Source organism: Anoplophora glabripennis, unplaced genomic scaffold, assembly GCF_000390285.2.
Source record: "Anoplophora glabripennis isolate ALB-LARVAE unplaced genomic scaffold, Agla_2.0 scaffold442, whole genome shotgun sequence".
NCBI classification, from domain to species: Eukaryota; Metazoa; Arthropoda; class Insecta; order Coleoptera; family Cerambycidae; genus Anoplophora; species Anoplophora glabripennis.
In genome coordinates, this window is record NW_019416587.1 from 229,582 (window position 1) to 250,980 (window position 21,399).

Here is a 21,399-nt window from a genome sequence, read left to right on the forward strand (position 1 = left end):
TGCACAACGAAATTCACTAGCTTTTATTTACGAGTGCTGCCATCTTTATGTTGAGGTCGGAAACATTTCAGACCACCCTCGTATTTTATCGCGGCGAGTACTTACAGAAAATTCTTGTTACAGATAAAGCATGATTCAGTCGAAATGGTGTACATACAACATTCACCATTGGACTATCGAAAATTCACACGAAATACGTCGCGGTGCCTTTCAGCAACAGTTTTCAGATTTTAAAATTACATTTTACTCAATACAAATCCGTGTATTTTCCACATTTTGACATAACGGATATGTGGAAAAAATATTTGACATAAGTTCATTAACACCCTGTATATTAACTATTATAATAACGACTCTTGAAAATTTTATCGTAGCAATGTTACGTTTCCGTTTTGCCAGAATATTATCATTCAGAAGATACCAATCATATTAAAAAGGTTCGAAAGTGTCTCTACCGCGTTTATTGATAATTTAATAACAAAAAAAATAACATAAACTCTATGGATTCAAGACTTTTAAACCTTATCTGTCACAGCAGATAAGTACTTATTTATTTATCTTAGATCGTAGAAATCTTAGATTTATATCAATCAAACCATTTTAAAAGGTGTTTACGTCTATCCGAGCGTCTATCTTATAAATCAGGGCAACGAATTTTTGGCACAAATAGGTTGTAAATAATACGTGGTTTATCGAATAATATTAATCATTTTATATTTAGTTAACTGATAATATAATACTCAATGAATAAATAAATAAATAAGTTGGCAAAAGTATGAAGACTCTCTGAAGTATGGAAGATCAGTCCGCGGTTTGTGGAACCTCAGCAGTAGATCTACACCCTGCCCTTTCTGGGTAGTCGCAGACATTTATACGAGGGTTGAAATCTAATCCACGTGGGCATTCCATTGTGTACGGGATCCCATTAGAACATTCGTAGAAGTTAGAGCAAGATGTCTCATGTGGGAAATATGTGGGTAGGTAACCATTCGTGGGGGGACAATTAGCTGGAATAAAAAAATGATCATATACTGTGACTTTATAATATTTCTTTAATGTCCTCCAAAATGTACTTTCCCATATTAAAGAACTAAATTATTTGCAAAAAAAAGTTTGATTGAGTTGCTTCACACTCTGTAGTCAGAAATCTTTATAAATTGGTAGATGTGCAAAGGTATGATGCAAATATAAATATCAGGACAAATTGTACTGAAAAAAAATCACCATAAATATTTTCTCAAATGATTTAGATGCACAACTGTGCAATTTTTTGATTTTTAGACTTTTGGCGTATTGTTATTTATACAAACAAAAAACATTGTCTAGAAAATTTGCAGTTATTTTTAAAATAGTGAAAAGCAGAAACCTTCATTCAAATTAGAATTACATGTTTTTATTACAAACGTTAAAACTAATATATGAAAATGTATTTTTTTATTCATCCAAAAAAAATTAAGTAAGAAGTAGGTGCTAATAAATGAAATAATGATATTAAATGTAATTGGATAGTATTAATATAAATGATCTAATTACCAAAGATTTACATTAGAATATTACAAGAAAATAATGCTTAAATTATCTATCTACTGTTACACAATGTTGAAAGATAAAAATTATAGAAATATACATATAACATGTTATATAACATTAAAAAAATCATGAAATATAAATTGATATAATTTGCATAAAATATTTAATACGAATGTGAAATATGTGAGTAAATACAATTTAAAGAACACTTTATAATAAAAGTAGGTAATTGAGAAAAAATCGAAAATATATACTTACGCAGTGCTGCCGCACATGATATGACTAATAAAACAATTAATGAAGTGTACATTTTGCACAAGTCTTAGCTAAATATTTTCACAATACAGTGTCAGTATGTATGATTCAAGCTATTTCTACACTGCTTTATATATCTGTCATTAATCTATTTCAAAGATAAGGTTTTAAGAAATGGAAAAATCGATACTACGCTCAATTTCTAGAAATTAAGGTAGGTACATACCACCTAAAGTCGACTTGGAAAAATTTTTTTCTTTCGTTTATCGAAAATAATTTTTTCATAATTTGCTGCTTCGTCACTGAGGTATTGGAACAGAAGAAAACGTTAATATATTTAACGCCTATGTGCAAGTATACTTAATTAAAATATGTGGACCAATTTGTTGCATTGCACTCTCAACACATTTTCGGTGAGTTACTTTATTAGTGAAATGTCATGCATGACCAAATCAGAACTTGAACACTATTTCTTAGAGAATAGCTTAAGATATAGTCTTCAACCCTGTATTTAAAAGAAATCTACTTTTTCAGTACGAAGTTTGGCCTATAGTTATTAAAATGTTTAACTGTAAGCGATACAAACATTTTCAGTAACTTTTGCATAAAAAATATTAGGTGAAATATTGATATTCATAATGAACGTTACTAAATTTATTATCAAAGTGCGTAATTATTGTTTGCATATTTAAATGCTACTCTTGTGAATTTAGAACATGAACCTAATAAAAAATCGCAAATTTCAGATTCTGTAACGTTTAAGTGGTAACACCACTGTATAATATTAAATTAATTTTTTTATTGATTAAAAGATACTTTGAACTTTCTACAGTAAGGGGAAAGAAGTTTATGCCCGGATTTTTTTTTTAAATTTCCAGCTTCAGGCACGGTACAGCCTAATGACTTACCTTTTGATTCTTAAGATTACCAACAGATGTCATTGATACTAACAGATATCCTTAGAATGTGTTTGTGTTCAATTAGAAGCAGTTTCAAACGAAAGTTTGTTAGCTACACTGAAAAAACTATTTTTTTCAAATGAGCAGATGTTTTAAATGGAATTATTTGCCGTAAATGTTATTTTCTTCTATTCAAATGTATATACTTTCGTCAAACTATGTGAAGTATTTGCTGTAATCTATAATTTTTCTTAGAATTTATATTATTTGTAAATATATATAATTTAATTCAAATCTTTTATAGTTTTGAAATTTATTATCTCGGACTTTAGCTACGATATCTCTTACAGTTCAACATAAACTGCAAACATATCTGTTTCAAAACTACCAGTTCCTTAAAATATATCTATATATTTAAAATTTAGTATTAATATAGGAATTATTTAAGACAAATGTAGCATATTATAATCATACTTATGTTTTCTTGAAAGAAAATTGTAGCAGGTCACAAAATGGCGTAGGTGGGAAGTTGCACGATAGATGGAGCCACTTACACTCTGTGTATACACATCTCCTTGTGAGTAACGACACTAAAGCATCTAGATCGTTCTAACGATATAATGATGATGACCATCAATAAGTTCCAAACCGACCTATGTCTGGTTGGTTAAACTTACGAATTTCAACAATTTTCTTTCTATTCACTCCAAATTTTGACTCTGCCTTTAAAATAATAACAATCCGAAGAGATGTGTGTACAGGATTTTCGATAAATTGATTTCAACATTACCTACTTATTAACAAATGATTGTCCCTTTTTTGTTGAATATTGAACTTTTTACCTCAAATGCTTTCAAATCGCATAATAAAAATTATTGTTTTCAAAATCCTCTACGTATTTCTCTAACCTTATCTACCCTACCTTATAGATTAAAAGATTTTTTTGCTTTTGCCATTTGCATTTCGTACTATTTATGAATAAAAGTTTTTTTTTGAACACCATGGTTTTACTATGGTTAATAACATCTTTGAATATTATTATCCTCTTACTTTAACTTCTATTAAAAAAAATCGTAAAAAATGCTTTATTTTAGCATTTTACAGTGGTGTTATCCCTTCATTATGATTAACTGTCTCATGTAAACAAAACGAATCTGATATGAGACAAAAGTGATAACATCCGCTTGATTATTAGATACACCGACAATATTCAGTCTAGGATAAGTGGATTATTTGTTTTGCAATTTTTTATCATTCATAAAATAAAATTTGCTTAATCCTAAGTGTGCGGTTTATAACAGTGACCTAATTATTATTTTTATGGAAGTAAATACATAATAAATTTGAATCGCTTTGCATAGTCTGTAGCAACAACGTTAACGTCGATGTTAAAATATTTTCATTTATAGACACAATAATTGATAATATTAAATACTAAATTTTGCATATTTTACTTTAATCAAGCGTTGAAACTTTTAGAAAGAAGGTACTAAGTTAATTTAAGGAAAAAACTCAAAAAATATATTCTAAGAATCTTGACAAATGAAGTCAAATAAGAATACGTACTTCGATACCAGAAATCTAGGCATAAAAAAGCTATTTCACAAGATTCCACTGTTGTTATTGAGGAATACAATACTCTATGGGCTTACACCAGCAATACCCAGTAAACACCTAGAAATAAATAACACCGACATATAAAAAAAATGGTCTTTGATTCGACTCTATAGACTTTATGTATTTTAAGGTGCTGAAAACGAATCTGAAGTCCGTTTAGCTCAAACTCCCCCAAAATTTTGAGTAATTGTCAAAAGATAGTGAAAAATCGCCGAAAATCACACGAGTGAGCTAAAAAAAAAACGAAAAAATTTGTTCTGAACATAATCAAGTGGGTTTCTTATGTATTTTCTGAAGTTTTTTGTTCTGCACCCCCCAAATTCTGCAAAAATTGCAAAAACAGCGAAAAATCGCCCAAAAAATCACGTTAGTTGCAAAAAAAATTCGAAAAATTTGTTTCTGACCTTGATCAAGTGTGTTTCTTATGTATTTTGATTGGCTGAATTCGAGTGTTCTTCTCATAAATTTTGTCGAGTCGAATTTGAATCTAAAGCTTGAGCTTCATTACCCAAAAATTTTGCAAAAATCGCAAAATATCGCAAAAAATATGAAAATTATGAATCCCAGAAAATCTTATATATAATCTTATATCATGGATATGAATTACTACAACTGAGAAATGTGTAACATCAAAGAAAGCCTGGCTCAAGTCAGTTGGATTTATTTGGAAGTAATTCATATCCATGGCATTTATTCAAGATTTTTTGGGATTCACGATTTACATTTTCTTTGCTATATTTTCAACTATAAGTATTTAGAGAGAGGAAGAGTAATATTCAAAATTTAAATAATCACTCTGCAACCTATAGTCAAAGCTTTGAAAGATACATAAATATGTATGGACATACGGCATTACTTTATTTGGATACATATTTCTTTAGTAGATTTTTACAAAAATACCTTCGGTATTTATTCATTTAACTTATGTCATAGAACGAAATTTATAAAAATAATTGGAATCAATTACATGTCAGTATTACACAATAGATTTAAAAGCAACGAAAAGTGTCCAGTTGCAAATTGAATGCATATTGAACTTGACCCTTGCACTATGTCCATCTCGCTCACTCTCTCTATAGACTGGTGGACTGACTCAGCCATTGTTCCCGATTCTTCTACCGGTTTTTTAATTCTAATGCATTCAGCATTTTGTAAAGAATATTTAAACCCCGGAAACTTGGTAAATCGGGGCCAGTCCGGAACCACTTTGAGAGCCAGTCCTGGGCCAAGAGCAAGGTTACCATTTCGTCCTCCACATGAAAAGTAATCCCTCAGAGGTGGAAGTATGTGTTTTATATAATAAAATGCAAAAACGAATTGACTTGTCTCTCTGTTTTTCTCTCTTAGCGGCTAAGCGAGTAGCTTGAGAAAATAAGACATTTTTTTACTAGTTGTTTTGGTATTCAATACGAAACGTGACAATGAATTTTGCAAAATTTTTGGGTAATGAGGCTCAACAGACTTTCGATTCAAATTCGACCCGTCAAAATTTATGAGAAGAACACTTGATCTAGAAAACCTCGTTCTAAATTTTTTCACACTTATTAATATAATTTTTTTGCCTTTTTCAGCTATTATTTTGGTGTTTTTTTTTGCAAAGTCTATAGGGGATACAGCCAATAGACTCCAAACGCGAATTCAGTTTATCAAAATATCAACAGACACTTAATCAAGGTCAGAAAACATTTTTTGAATTTTTTGCGCTCACTAACGTAATTTTTGGCGATTTTTTGCTACTTTTGGTGATTTTTCGCAATTATTTTTCGATTTTTGCTAAATTTTGGGAAGATGCAGCTTAAAAGACAGATTCAGCACATCAAAATATATAAGAAACCCACTTGCTCAAGTTCAGAACAAATTTTTTGGAAAACGTTTTTGAATGTGTTTGAATTAGTCTAATACCTCTAAAATAGAGTAAATGGTGGTAAGGGAGCTAATAATGGAATATATAAAAGAAATTTTGGATAGAATGTAATAAAATTTAAAGTCAAAGTACATTGTCTTTTATTTTCAAGAAATAATGTTAATTTCTTCTAAAAATACACAAATTAAAGTGAATAAATATAAGTACTCTTTCTAAACCAACAAGTTTTGGAATATTTCAAGATAGCATTGCTTTATATTCTTGTACAATATATTGTACTCCTTAATTTCCTTTCTAATGATGTTCTAGTTTCATGAATTTACGTATAAACAAATAAGTTAAAAAACAATAACTGATATACTAAGGCCCGGTACTTTGAGTCTCGGTTAAGGCTCGATTAACTAATCAGGCGATTAGACTGTGATTATACTTTATAAAATAAATATGTATGAGTATAGTCTAATCGCCTGATCAATTAATCAAGCTTTAACCAAGACTCGAAGTACAGGGCCTAAAAATAATAATACATCTTGAGATTAACATAAAAATATAGTAGAAAAAGTATGTAAAACATTTTTCAGTCTATGCTTAGGAACAACACAATTTCTTCGCTCCTTTCGCTGAAAGCTTTTTTATAATTTTACATAGTTTGGAACGTTTAAATATGTAAGACGTTTATAATAAAGTTATAAAGAAATGGTATAGTTATTAATATAATGAAGTAATTAGGTACTTTATACCTGTTACTTTTAAATAAAATTTTAAATAAATAATACATAGGTATTTAGCTAATCAGTTAATCCACCTTTTCTTTATTATATGAGACATAGGTACGAGTATATCATCACATATATCAAATAAAACATAGAATATCTCAAAATTTTCTTTTTAAATCGTAATAGAACTGATTATGTGTCATTTACTAGCCAATTACATTGTAACTAAAATAATTATACAAGGTGAGTTGGGAGGATCCCACTAAACTCTAGAAATTAATTCTATAAATATTAAGAAAAAACTTAAATGTTGTTATGCGATTTTCATTTATTTTCAAGTTATAGCGTAATTACAAGTTTTAAAAACTTGAGATCAGGGTATGTCATGTTCCAAGTTCAAAAGTAGGATATTTGTCAGTGTCATTTTATGTTGCAATAGTTTAACATTTGATTACACGTTCGTACGATCAAAGCGTTAAAATGCCAAGAACTTAGAGCATGCAAATATGTTGTTTGTTTATGGTTTTGGTTATGAGAATGCTAATGCTGCTGTTAAAGAATATCGTCAACGTTAAAAGTATATTTATCAGAGTTTTTCAAGCAACTGTGCGAAACTGGAAAGCTTCCCAGTGCTAGAATAACGTCTGGACGAGCTCATTGACATTGTTTAGAGAAAGTAGAAAATATTCTGGATCTTGTAGAAGATAATGCAATTACCAGCTCACGAAGAATTGCTACTCAATTGAGCATTCCACAAAAAAGAGTCATAAAAACCCTGCACGAGTTAGGCTTAGGTATATCCGTACAGAGAGTACATTACCTACAATCGAAAGATTATCGAGTTCTGTCGATGGAATAATAATCATTTTGTATCCCCCATACTTTTTACGGATGAAACAACATTCACCACCCTTGACGGTATAACTAATACGCTTGTCTGTATACACTCACTTCACAGCACTAGGTTATTGTTTGTAGGGCTGGTTAAAAAATGAAGTGTACAAAGTTAGACTGAACACTTACGGAGGTAGGTACTTATTAAAAAAGACATGCAGCAATCAGAAGAGCTAGAGACGATCTTCGTAGACGAACACAGAAAGTGTTTAGAGGTCAATGGTTGGTATTTTTGAACACAGAATACTATGAATATCAATATATACATTTTTTATTGAAATGTTCGTCATAGCTTGAAAACAAATAAAAATCGCATGACAATATTTGAATTATTTTATTATTTTGACCTGCAGAATGCATTTTTGGGGTTGGAGCGATTCTCCCGACTGTAGTATTAAAAAAGAATGGATGGCACAGTTAACATAGTTAATTTACATAAAGATTTTAAATATAATAACGATTCTTGGAAATTTATCATAGCAGTATACGTTTTATTTTCTCCAAAATATTCTCATTCAGAAGATGCCAATCATATTAAAGAGCCTCGAAAACTGTATCTAGGAACGTTTATTGAAAATTAATTAACAAAAAAAATATGTTTTCTATGGTTTCAATACTATTGCAACATTATCTGCTAGCAGATAAGTAAGTACTCATTTATTTATCTTAGATCGTAGATATCTTAGATTTATATCAATCAAAACATTTTCAATGATGTTTACGACCTTACAAATTAGGGCAACGAAATTTTGACGCTGCTTTAACAAATAGGGATGTAAATAATACCTGTTGTTTCGAGTAATATTAATCACTTTATATTTATTTATTTCAGTAACTAGTAATATTATAATACTTTACAATTTAATCGAAGAATAAATAAATAACTAATTTGGTAAAAGTGTGATAACTTCAAAGATTCTCTGAAGTATGGAAGATCAGTCCGCGGTTTGTGGAACTTTCGCAGTAGATCTACACCCTGCCCTTTCTGGTAAGTCGCAGACATTTAAGCGGGTATTGAAATCTAATCCAGCTGGGCATTCCATCGTGTACGCGATCCCATGGGAACATTCATAGAAGTTAGAGCAAGATGTCTCATGTGGGAAGTACGTGGGTTGGTCACCGTTCGTGGCGGGGCAATTAGCTGAAATAAAAAAAAATGGTCATACAGATTTTACTATGACTTCATGAGATTTCTATAATGTTCTCCAAAATGTACTGTCTCACACTGAATACTATCTTTGTTACTAGTGAAAAATGGTAGGTATAGAGAGAAAACTTTCGATAAATTACGATATATGCAAAAGTATGACGCATATATAACCAATTGGACAAAAATGTATGTTTTTAGTGCTGCAAAGAATCACTGTAAATAATTTTTACATACGTTATTCAATAACATGTGTGAATTGTTTACAAATTTGCGTATTTTTGTAGAACCACAGATAGCACTCCCTTCTGTTTTGCTTAAAAATAAAAAAATAAGAGCTTTTGAGACAAATGACCTTCACAGTACTAAAGACAATAGTTTGACTTATCGTCAGTAAAAATTTGGAAATTTTTTATCAATTAACAAAAAAAATTACAACGAGTTAAAGTGAAAGGTATCAATTTTGTAGGTAGAAAACCGTGAATTTTTCAACATTTTCATTAATGACTAAAAAATGGGATACCTAACAAAACTAACTGAAATTTTAATACACAATAAAGTAATAGTGAGGCTATATATGGTCTAAATTTCAAATTTTTTTGCCCCTACGTTTTCGTAATATCGGTTTCCAAACTTCTATTTCATTTATTTCGATAGTAAGAGAATCTTTTTTTTTGCACAACTTCATACAAAAAATATACAAAAACTTTCATGCAATATTATTTAAAAATTTGAGAAAATCAACAATTTTACGAATATAAAAATAATTACAATGTAAATGTCGAATCTTCACACAATTTGTGTTTTTGTGTGTGTGTTTAACAAAAATTAGTAAAATTCTAACACTAAGTTTAGTTGTATATTTCACTTATAGGCATCTATTTACTATTTATGAAAAAAATTGTTCTGAGGTAGGTACGCAAATTATTTTTTTCCGTCATAACAAGTGAAAACTCTAATATTAAAGGATAAAATAAAATTCAAACGAAAACTCAATGGCAATACCATTTAATTTAATTCTAGATAAGTAAGTGTTATGGAAATCTTATAGAAAAATACCCCTAATATGAGTTGTACAGGTTCTAGGTAGGTAGGTATCTAAGAATATGTGTAAGAAACAATGAATTCATTTTAATTTTTTTCATTTATAAATATTTATAATTGTGTTTAATTAAAAACAGTTGTTCGAGGACATCTTTTCATATTTATTTATGTAAAAGAAATGAATTTATTAAAATAAAACCTTTCTTGGCAAAGTTCTCTTAATATTGTTTTTTAAAATACAATTATGACAATGTTATAATTTAAAAAGTTTAAATTTTTGTGTTTTCTCTAATGAAACTCTATTTTTTCTCAAATCAGGAAAGGACAAATATATAATTTTTATTTCTGAATTTTATATAAAAAGTTGTTACAAATAAGCAATTAAATTAGTTTTTTGTTTAAATAATATTGAAAAAAATTAAAAACAATCACATAAAAACTAAAAAATATAAAATCCGTTTAGATACCTACATTTAGTTTGCGTTAATAGTATGAGTCAATTTGAGAGTTTGAAATAGAATGTATGTACAAATTAAAAAAAATAACAAAGATCTTATGAAAAATATATAAAAAATTGCAAATTATAATACTGCCCTGCAAATTTAAAAAACTCAGTGAATCTTATTATACAGATGTTCAGCATTTGCACAGAAATATGACAAATTATTTCTAAAAATACTACAAATATTTCTGTTTTCTAAGAGACGAAAAAAAAAATATTATTTATACAGGCAGCTAGGGAAGTGGGTTCCACGGAATCAATTTTTTTATATACAATATGATTTCAATAGTCGAAAACTGATGTTTCAACTGGTTTAGAGAAAATAAAAAAAAAACTTGTCAACTTTGGCAGTCTAGTTCAGTCGAGTTAAGACATTCTGTATAACATATCTGATTCGACTTTTATTTGTACTTATCGTCTATATTCCGCCAAATGAATGTTCGAACCCGGTACTCTAGAAACAGATCAAATATTTGGGGTACAAGGAGTTGTTTTATCGTTCCGTCAAATCGTTCGTTGAGTTAATCGACTTTCAGTAATGCGTTGACGAAGAGCATGACGTTAAGAAGGCTGAACATATTGCCAAAATTACAGTCGATATCTTCTTAACTTTGCGATATGAACAATCTTTTAAGATTTTACTTTTATATGACAACTTTATAGTTAATTATCACCATGTTTTTATTATAAAAGTTAAAGCTAACACATTGAAATTTAATTTTTTATCATTCCATAAAAAATAACACAGGAGGTGATTAGACAGTTTTACACGATCTAGTTATCAAAGTATTATTGGTGATATTATATTTAAAAAATCGTACTGGAATATAAATAATAATCAATAATATAAATTAATAAAAATATCTTTACTATTTTAAACATCTAGAATATAAGTCAGTTTTATTAAAAATATACGGGATGTAAATACAATTTAAACAACATGTTATATAATTAATTGAAAAAAAGTCGAAAATATAATATACTTACGTACTGCTGCCGCAAATGATATGACTAATAAAACAATTAATAAAGTGTACATTTTGCACATGTAAATATTTTCACAATACAGTGTCAGTCTTTATGATACAAGCCATTGCTACATTGCTTTATATATCTGTCATTAATCTATTCCAAAGATAAGATTTTAAGAAATGGGAAAATTGATACTGCGCTCAATTTCTTCAAACTCATCTTGCCAGCAAAGTTCAGATGCGCAGTAGCAATTTTTCATATAATGTATACCTCAGTAAAATTTATGCATAGAAGTTACCTGCGCTACTATTAAGGTCTCCTGTCTTTGTCACTTCTATTGCGGACTCTCTCTTGATCTGCGTATCTCGAGGTTAAAATCACCTAAAATCGACTTTTCGTGAAAGTATTGTTCACGGCTAGCTACTACTTTTTTCTTTCATTAAGGCAGTATTTTAATTCTACGTATAAAACGACACGTCTTTAGAGATTATTCAAGACCCATTTTTTGGCATTTGCGTAAGAATGGTGCTGCTCAGCCCGGCCATATGCCATTGACCGCAACAAGTGATAATCGGAAGGGGCAATATCTGGTGATTTAAATTTAACCGTTTCCAAGTATGTTTTCACCGATATTGCACATGTAGCTGAGCATTGTCATGCTGCAAAATCACTTTGTCGTGTATTTGTTCGTAAATCGACTTTATTTTTTCCAATGCTTGGCTTAAACGCATAAATAGTAGTCGATAGCAATCTCCGATGATGGTTTCATTCGATTTAGGCAACTCATTATAAACTATACACAGCTAATCCCACCAAATGTAGAGCAGAAGACGATGTTCGATGTCTCTCGGTTTCAATACGTACGGCACCGCATGTCCTTGTTTTTGAACCATTTTAATGCTTTCAAATGTTTCGAAACTATTGTGTGATCAACTCCTAATGATTCTGCAAGTTCAACTAGCATCTGATATGAGTCCTCATAAGGTAATGCATCCAATTGTTCATCTTCAAACTGTTTCGGTGAGCCAGAGGGTTCTTTATCTTCACACCAAAATCATTATTTCTAAAGCGTCTAAACCAATCTCTGCATGTTGTTTGTGACAGTATGGTCGCCGTAAGTCCCAACAAGAATTCTCTGAGCTTGAACTGCAGATTTCTTTTGAAAAGAGTAGTGCAGTAAAAATCCTTGCAAATGCTATTTTTTCGGCACTTTTAACACTATGAAAAAAAAGTAATTTATACATTTCGGCAAAATAACATACACTGAATATCAAGCTTACTTATAGTACTTCTTTAAATTATGGTAGCGCCATCTGTTGAAAAACAGCGACAATTTATTTAACGTCCCATTATACGGGGTGATTCACTTTTTATGATTAGGACTTTAACCATCTATAGATCTCGTCAAAATAATGTCATTTTGAGGTATTTGTACACTTTTTCTTCCAAAGACTTCCTTTTAGAGATATAAGCACTTGAAAAAACTTTTTGGTTTTTATTTAATTTTTTCTTAAACTATGAAAACCATTTATTTTATATTTAGTATGTAAGTAACGAATAAATGAAAAGCTCTATCGATTTTACAAATTATTGTGAAAATAGATCAATGCGTAGGAGGCTCTGATAACCCTTATTTTTAATATAATTTCTAAGCCACTGGAAATCTTTAAAAATGAATATATTGTTTTTACATTGCGGTTTATTCTACAGTAAAATGGTCTCCTACTATTTTTAAATTAATTGCTGGTTTTTGAGAATTTTATGGATTCATTAATTTTTTCAAAGTAATACATCTTCATCTTCATCATCTAGTGGTTGGTCCTTTAAAAGTCCCATAGCACTGCGGCCTAATTAGGCCTATTGTGCGTCCCACTACTAGTCCTATTCAGCAAGTAGATTTGTCCTTTTTACAAAGTCCAAAAGCTTCCTTGCTGACACTTCTCTCAGCTCCTTGGGTTCCAAATAGGGTCTCCCAAGGAGCGCCATTCTGCTACGTGCAAATCCCGGGCACTCGCCCAGGATATGCAGAGAAGTTTCATCCGCCGATTCACATCCTCGGCAGACCGGACTGTCTACAAGCTTTAGTCTATGTAGATGTTTCTTAAAGTGACAGTGTCCCGTTATGAGTCCTGTCACTCTCCTGAGCCGGATTCTATTCAAGCTCAGTAACTCAATCGCTCTTCCATTCGAAGGATACTCCATAAGCTCCTTGGAATGGCTATGTCCTGGCCTTGAAGTCCAGTATTTCCTATGTTCTGTCTCTGTCCATTTGCCCAGAGCCCGCCTGACCACACTGGGAGATGTGCCACAGAAGGGCTCCGGGCCAATGAACACTGTCTCGGATCCCTTCCTCGCAAGTTCATCCGCTTTCTCATTTCCACAAATGCCTTTGTGCCCTGGCACCCAACACAGTCTGACTGTATTGTTGGTGGCCAGTTCAGTTAGCATTTGTAAACAGTCCCACACCAGTTTTGAACTTACCTTGTGTGCGGCTAAAGCTTTAATTGCAGCTTGACTATCAGAGAATATATATATGAGTTTACGTCTATAACCTCTACGTACATTCTCTGCCAGACACGCCATTATTGCGAAGATTTCTGCTTGGAATACAGTAGGGAACTCCCCCAGACTGTAGCTTGCACTCCATCTGGGTCTGAGTCCATATATTCCTGCACCCGTCCCTCTGGTCATTTTGGAGCCATCTGTAAACCATACTAGGCTCCACCTTTCCAGGGTATTAAACCTTTCCTCCCACTCGCTTTGATCCTCTATTCGAGTCTCAAATGGCTTGTGGAAGTGAAACTTTGGAACCATCTTGTCGGATACCATCCCAAGAATTGGTTCCGACATAGATGTATCTTTGATCCTGGAGTGGGAACCACCCCTCCAGTCATTATTATTCCTGAGTCGATATGCTGCTAGCCGCGCTTCTCTCTCCACCACTATATGCAGCGGTGGCAGATTTAGCATGACTTCTAGTGCAGCTGTCGGGGTCGATGCCATCGCCCCCGTTATACCTAAACAGGCCAATCTCTGAATTCTATTCAGTTTTTCCTTCGCTGTGGTCTGTTGTGTTTTCTGCCACCATACCACCGCGCCGTAAAGAATCCTGGGTCTTACTATCGACGTATACAACCAGTGTGACATCTTTGGTTTCAGTCCCCAGGTTTTCCCAATAAGGCGGCGGCATACACACAGTGTCTGCTTCGCCTTACTCACCACTTTTTCCAAGTGCGCATTCCAGGTAAGCTTATTATCCAGTATCACTCCTAGATATTTTACTTCCCTGGAAAATGTAATGCCCCTCTCCCCTATTATAGGTTCAGAGAGTCCAGTTAAATTTCTTCTCCTAGTGAAGGGTACTACGACCGTTTTGTCAGGGTTTACTGACAGTGCCTGCCCCTTACACCAGTCATCTATCCATTTCAAAGCCTCTTTCATGAGTTCTGAAACGATAATATTATGTTTCCCGACTATGAGAACGACCAAGTCATCCGCATAGCCTTGTGTATAAAACCCCTTTCGATTAAGGCCCTCCAGTGCGCCGTCCACCACTAATCCCCATAACAAGGGAGACAGTACGCCTCCCTGGGGGCAGCCCCGGCCTACCTTACACCTGGATGTCTCTCCCGAAAGGGTAGCTGTTACTGTCCGGTTTCTCAACATGGTATCTATCCAACGACACAAAGTGTCTTCAAGGCCCCTGTTGCGAACTGCCGAATTAATAGATTCGAAAGGTGTATTGTCAAATGCCCCTTCAATATCTAAAAAAGCTGCCAAAGCTAGATCTTTGTCGTCCATTGCCCTCTCTATCCTAGAGACTAGGCTATGAAGGGCTGTGTCGACTGATCTGCCTGCCTGATAGGCGTATTGGTACCTGTGCAGAGGATTTGCCCTCAATACCCCGTCCCTTATATGCCTGTCAACTATTCTCTCCAACGTTTTCAGGAGGAAAGATGTTAAACTTATCGGGCGATATGCCTTTGCCTGGGCATACGATGGACGCCCTGGTTTAGGAATAAACGCCACGTTCGTCGATCTCCATGCCAGCGGTATATAACCAAGTGCAATGCTGGCTCTGAAGACGTGAATTAAGACCGGAGCTAGACAGTCCACCCCCTGCTGTAGCAGTACAGGTAGGATTCCATCGGCTCCTGGTGATTTAAATGGGTCAAAAGAACTTATTGCCCATCTTATTCGTGACTGACTCACCACCGTCTTGGCAACCTCCCAGTTCTGTCGAGACCCGGTCGTTACCCTCTGCTGGTGATTCCAGTCATATTCATCTCCATGATTTAATAACCTGGAGCCTGGAAAGTGAGTATTTAGAAGTAATTCCAATGTCTCCCTTCCAGTTTTGGTATATTCCCCACTCGGTGCTTTGAGAGACCCGAGTTTCGTATGTCCGTTCTTAGAGAGAAGTCTCTGGAGTTTAGCACACTGTGGGACACTATCAATATCCTCACAGAACTTCCTCCATGAGTCTCTCTTCGCTTTTCTAATTTCTTTATTATACTCAGTGAGGGTTGCTCTATAAGTCTCCCACTCTCCTGTCCGCTTTGCTCTATTAAATAGTTTTCTTGTCTGTCCCCTCAACTGCGTGAGTTCCTTGCTCCACCAGGGTACGGTGTGCTTATCGGACCTCACTTTGATAGGACAGCTGTATTCATATGATCTTGTGACGGCGTTTTGGAGTTCCTCCACGGCCCTCTCAAGATCATATGTGTTCCTTAGTTTTGTACAGATTTCCCTAGTCCTGGCCTGTAACTCCGTTCTATAGGAGTCCCAGTCAGTTCTTTTTGGGTCTCTGTAGGTTCTTACTTGCGGATTATAATCCGTTATAATTTCAAAGTGGATATGTCTATGATCCGACATTGACGGCTCATTCGACACATGCCACCTCGCAATATTATTACATATCGGTCCCGATCCCACTGTTATATCGATGACTTCACTTCTATTTTTTATAACAAAGGTGGGCTCGTTCCCGACATTCAAAATCTCTAGATTATAACTAAAAAGAAAATCTAGTAAAGACTCACCTCGATCGTTGACATCGCTGCTTCCCCACACCGTATGGTGTGAGTTAGCATCACATCCCACGATGAGTTGTTTCTTCTCCTTCTCGCACCAGGCCACCAGGTCCCTCAGTTCCCTGGTTGGAGGAGATTCTTTCTTATCGTAAGGGAGGTACGCTGAGCAAACTACCAGTTGTCTCTGCGTTCCCTCCGATACATAAGTCACTTCGGCCGCCACCAGGTCATCCGTGCAGAACCCTGGAAGAGGAAAAATATTAATACTACTCTTGTAATAAATACAAGCTCTAGGTCTAGTTTGGTGGCCACAATACAGTAAGCCACCATTACTTACCTGCAATCCTCTGATCCGGGATCCATGTACCCAAGGCTCCTGGATCAAAGCTAAATCCGCATTTACGCGCGCCACACTGGCACAGAGAGCAGCAGATGCCGCTCTACTGTGCTGAATGTTCGCTTGTATTACCTGGAATTTGACCAGATAATACAGATTTTGGTCCCTCCTGATCTTCATCAGAAGGTCCCAAATCTACCCTGCCCTTCTCCAGGTTCCTAAAAAGGACCCTGGTGAAGTTCAGAAATGGTCTGAAGCCCTCCTTCTGAAGTACCTTCACACTCATCTCATCTACTGAGAGGACTAGGGTCTGGCCCTTCTCCTCAACCTTGCGGTTGATTAGCCTCCAGGCCCCCGTCCTCAATTCCCCGTTCTGGTTTTCCAGACGGCGCATGATGGTTTCCGGTTCATCAGGATGACCCGGAATCCACACGATGAACTTAGTGAACTTAGGTAGGTCCCTAGGCTCAACAGCGCTGAGTCTAGCCCCCTCCCAAGGCACCAAGCTCGCCGTGGTCGTCTTCAGCCATTGCAGGCTCTCCTCGTTGAAGGCGGTGATCGCTAGCGTTCCCCCCCTTCGACGACACTCCAGGAAGCGCGGTCGTGTACCCTCGCCCGCGATCCCATCAATGGCCCCCAGAAGCGCCGACTGGACAAGTCCCATCTGGTCCTCATCCATTCGGACCTCCGGGTATCCATGGGGGACCACCACTGCTTGGATCCCCGACAGCGCCTCCCCGTAAGTCTTGCCACGCTGTCCCGTGGCCTTAGGCCTCTTGGAAACAGGCCGGTCGGAAATCGGCTCACTACCGTCCGACCGTCCACGTTTCTTCCCGAGTCCACTTGGCCCCGGTTCAGCAGCCTGCGGAGTTAGAGTGGTACTTGAGCCAGGTTCCGTCACCGGCCCCTGTCCTTTTCCCGCCTCTGCCTTCCGCAGTTTTTTAAGTTTGCGCTTTTGCGCACCAGACAATTTCTTCCTACCTTCCAGGTTCAGTCTGTCGACTCCCCTAGAGATAGTAGTCACTGGTGTTTGCTTCCCAGTGGCTGTTTTATTTTCCGCCTGGTCAGCAATTACTGCTTCCCCGGCGGATGTTGACGGCCCCCTTTCGGGTTCCCGTTTTTTTGATTTATGGTCCATAAAGGTCCCACGAGTCTGGAGGAAATAAAAGTCACCGCCAGGTAGTGCCCCATGCCTGACGGAAGGCTAAATACGATGGGGTGCGCCAGGTTCCCCAAAGAGATCGTTTGCGATGCGACATTTTTACCTACCCCCGCACCATTCAGCCCTCGGCACGATGCGTTTCCACCTTGGCTTGGGTAGCTGAGCTGTTTCTTAGTTTTCACTACTCTCCCTCGACCTTTCCGGCTTGGGTGACCCTGCCAGGAGTATAAAACTCCCGCCGGTTTAGCTCTTGGGTTCACTGTAGCTACTTAAGCCCCTCCACCAGCGACAAGGTCATACAGCTCCCAGGAGAGGGGAAGTAATACATAGTAAAATATGTATAAATGTTGGAAATGTTCCCCTAATTAACTTTAGCTTTGAACTGCACTCGGGTTGTGTTTAAGAGTTTCACAATTATTTTCAATTCTTCTTAATATTTCAAGAGTACAGACTGGTGAACTATACACAGTTTCTTTAATAAATCGAAATGATCCATGGGATTTAGATTTGGCGCTCGTGGCAGTCAAGCAATTGGACCGGTACCAGGTTCTGCTTCAATAATTTGTAAAATCCATCATTCGTACACTTCATACTAAATATAAAACAAATGACTTTCATAGTTTAAGAATAATTAAATAAAAACCAAACAGTTTTTTCAAGAGCTTATATCTCTAAAAGGAAGCCGTTGGAAGAAAAAGTTTATACTTCAAGATGGCATTATTTTGACGAGATATATCGGTGGTTAAAGTCATAATCCTAAAAAGTGAATAATCCTGTATATTTTTTTGGATTATTGAAAATCATTTTTTCGAAACTTGGTACTTCATTGCTCTGATACTGTAACGGAAAGAAAAGTCCAATATATTTGATACTCATGAGCAATTATACATAATTAAAATATGTATACTAATTTGTCGCATTGCATTCTTAACATATTTTTGCTTAGTTACTCTTATTAGTGAAATGTCAAAACCAAAATAGACCTTGGGTTTCTCTTGGGGAATGGAAGCTAAAGCTATAGTCTTCACCCCTGCATTTGCAAAAAAAAATAATAGAAATGTTTAAATTAAATATTGATACTCATAATGAATTATTATCAAAGTGCGTAATTATTGTTTGCATATTTAAATGCTACTGCTGCGAAATTCTAACGTGAACCTGATAAAAAATACAAATTTCAGAGAACTTGATTCTGTAACATTTAATTATGATTAACCTTTTCGTGTAAACAAAACGAATCAGATATGAGAAAAAAGTGAAAACATCCGGTTGATTATCAGATACATGAAAAAGATACGGTCTAGGTTAAGTGGATTATTTATGTTTCGCAATTTTTTACCATTCATAAAATAAAATTAGCTTGATACGTAAATGTGTTGTTTATCACTGTGACCTGATTAGGTATTATTTTTATAAAAAGTAAATAAATAATAATAGATTTTAATCATTTTGCATAGTCTATGGCAATGATAAACGTCAAAAAAATATTTTTGATCTATAAACGTAATATTAGAAACTAAATTTTGCTTCTGTTGCTTTAAACAAACTTTAATGCATTTATTAATTATTAATTTTCTTTCTATTGATAATTGTCCAGTTAAAAAATAACTGACAAGTTAAATACAATAATAAATCTTAGAAGAAGATTAAAACAAAAATAGAAAATGTTATTACATTTTTTCAGTCTGTGCTTAGGAACAATCTAATTTCTTCGCTCCTTTCGCTGAAAGCTTTTTATAATTTCATACAATATGGAACGTGGGAGGAATTTACGGATACACATCCTTAAACAACTTTGGATAAACTGAGAAAACGAAAGCGTTTTTTCCGCCACTCCATTAAGTTGTATGTTAGCTTTTTTAACAATGTAAAACAGCATAGGAAATCCGCTTGTAAATAAGCGAACAGCTATTTCATCTTACCTTTCATTAGGGTGACCTGTACACTTTAATAGGCTATGTTCTGAGCAAAAGTTGATAATTCTAGTAATATAATATGGTTTACAAATTTCTCAAACCTAATTTTAACGGTTCACAATAAAAATGTTTTAAAATTATTATTTTAAAACAGTACATCATAATAATTATTTTTCAATGGTGCTCAAACTTTTTTAACTTTACAGGGAGGTTCACATCGTACATTAGAAGACTGATAGAAATATTTTTTGCAAATAGAACAATTTTTTTAATACTTACTGGCTTACCACAATAATAAAATGAAACATTTTTGGGACCGCTGATTCCTTTGAATCGTTGTGCGTAAAGATATGCTGTTAAATTACAGTTTTTACGAGTTTTTATATATTACCACAATGTTACTGTATCGACAGGCTATTTTAATGTTTATTCGCCCTTATTAAATACACTTAACATTAAAAATCCTGAGAAATAAATGACTTCACTTAAAGATTTGTTAACTAATAATTTTGCTTGTAATTTAACTAAAAGCCACATGATTTCATAATGAAAACTAAAGTAGTAGTGATGATAATCTAGAACTGAACTAATTTATATTGCTATAAAAAAATTAAACACAAAGTGAACGGCACTCTATCTAGAGCCACAATTATTCACCTAGTTCTATGTAAGAGACGATTCCAGAGGTTCCCAATAAGTTTTAACAATTTATATTGTTATTAAGAACCGTTTTACAGTTTCAACGGTTTTTTTTTTTACTGAAAATGCTTATTAGTAATCTACTGTAATTAGCATTAAAAAATCCAAGTTTGTAAATATTTAAGGAGACACCCCACTATTTCGCAACCATCACACTGTGTTGAAAATTTCTTGAGAGATGCTGACACAGAAGGTATTTGTATTTAAAGCAGATGTCATCGTATATGTCACCTAATAAAAAAATTTACTTATTAAAAAACAGGTTTTTAATTAATAATTGTAAATTTTTTATTGATTCATAAAGTATAGTGTGGGGTTATGTATGGAGGGGCATATCTGGTAACTGGCCTTCACGGTTTTGCTGGCACATAAGCACTCTTTTGTCGAAATTTATCATGACCGTTTTGCATAGATGTGGCTGAATTTCGTTGATAAGCGCTCAATTTCCTCCTTCAAGACGTGGGTGGTCTTGGGCTTGTTGGCATAAACTTTAGATTTCAAAATACTTCAAAGAAAAAAGTCCAACGGAATTAAATCGCATAATCTGGGTGGTCATCAAAACGGGAAATTACACGACCAGGAAATAACTCATGCAGTAATTGACTGTATGGCATGTGGAACCGTCTTGTTGAAACCACATATCGCCTACATCCATATCTTGCAATTTGAGCACAAAAAATGTATTATCATGTCGCGATTGTCTGACCAGTCGCATTTTCGAAGATGAATGGTCCAGTTGCCTCCAGACCAAAATCCGCACCAGACAGTATCACATTGTGGATGCATTTGTTTTTAAATCATTAGTTGTGTAT

General features: G+C 34.4%; 4 protein-coding genes across 4 annotated transcripts; all 4 read right to left on the bottom strand.

The window, feature by feature from the left end:
* Nucleotides 1-688: 688 nt before the first annotated feature.
* LOC108909047 (peritrophin-1-like) lies at nt 689-1,892 on the bottom strand. Its single transcript, XM_018713271.1, has 2 exons — nt 1,789-1,892; nt 689-1,007 (listed from the first exon to the last, which is right to left on the bottom strand). The coding sequence occupies exons 1-2, from the start codon at nt 1,838-1,840 to the stop codon at nt 802-804; spliced, it is 258 nt and encodes an 85-aa protein (XP_018568787.1). The 5' UTR covers nt 1,841-1,892; the 3' UTR covers nt 689-801.
* Nucleotides 1,893-8,324: 6,432 nt separating this feature from the next.
* Nucleotides 8,325-11,551, bottom strand: LOC108909046 (peritrophin-1-like). The gene is made up of 2 exons (XM_018713270.1): nt 11,456-11,551; nt 8,325-8,916 (listed from the first exon to the last, which is right to left on the bottom strand). Exons 1-2 carry the CDS (start codon nt 11,514-11,516, stop codon nt 8,711-8,713), a joined length of 267 nt encoding a protein of 88 aa, XP_018568786.1. The 5' UTR covers nt 11,517-11,551; the 3' UTR covers nt 8,325-8,710.
* Nucleotides 11,552-15,452: 3,901 nt separating this feature from the next.
* Nucleotides 15,453-16,803, bottom strand: LOC111691753. Its single transcript, XM_023455019.1, has 3 exons — nt 16,791-16,803; nt 15,653-16,716; nt 15,453-15,518 (listed from the first exon to the last, which is right to left on the bottom strand). Exons 1-3 carry the CDS (start codon nt 16,801-16,803, stop codon nt 15,453-15,455), a joined length of 1,143 nt encoding a protein of 380 aa, XP_023310787.1.
* On the bottom strand, nt 16,634-18,275 carry LOC111691752. Its single transcript, XM_023455017.1, has 2 exons — nt 16,811-18,275; nt 16,634-16,716 (listed from the first exon to the last, which is right to left on the bottom strand). Exon 1 carries the CDS (start codon nt 17,946-17,948, stop codon nt 16,914-16,916), a length of 1,035 nt encoding a protein of 344 aa, XP_023310785.1. The 5' UTR covers nt 17,949-18,275; the 3' UTR covers nt 16,634-16,716; nt 16,811-16,913.
* Between the last annotated feature and the right edge of the window lie 3,124 nt (nt 18,276-21,399).

What these genes read in the sequence shown, in the direction of transcription:
- LOC108909047 (XM_018713271.1), bottom strand. Translation starts at nt 1,840, where the DNA reads ATGTACACTTCATTAATTGTTTTATTAGTCATATCATGTGCGGCAGCA. An exon ending in ATCATGTGCGGCAGCACTGC is followed by an intron (nt 1,008 to 1,788) that starts GTAAGTATATAT and finishes TTTTTATTCCAG; the next exon opens with CTAATTGTCCCCCCACGAAT.
- LOC108909046 (XM_018713270.1), bottom strand. Translation starts at nt 11,516, where the DNA reads ATGTGCAAAATGTACACTTTATTAATTGTTTTATTAGTCATATCATTT. An exon ending in ATCATTTGCGGCAGCAGTAC is followed by an intron (nt 8,917 to 11,455) that starts GTAAGTATATTA and finishes TTTTTATTTCAG; the next exon opens with CTAATTGCCCCGCCACGAAC.
- LOC111691753 (XM_023455019.1), bottom strand. An exon ending in GGGAGGTTGCCAAGACGGTG is followed by an intron (nt 15,519 to 15,652) that starts GTGAGTCAGTCA and finishes TCACGTCTTCAG; the next exon opens with AGCCAGCATTGCACTTGGTT.
- LOC111691752 (XM_023455017.1), bottom strand. Translation starts at nt 17,948, where the DNA reads ATGGACCATAAATCAAAAAAACGGGAACCCGAAAGGGGGCCGTCAACA.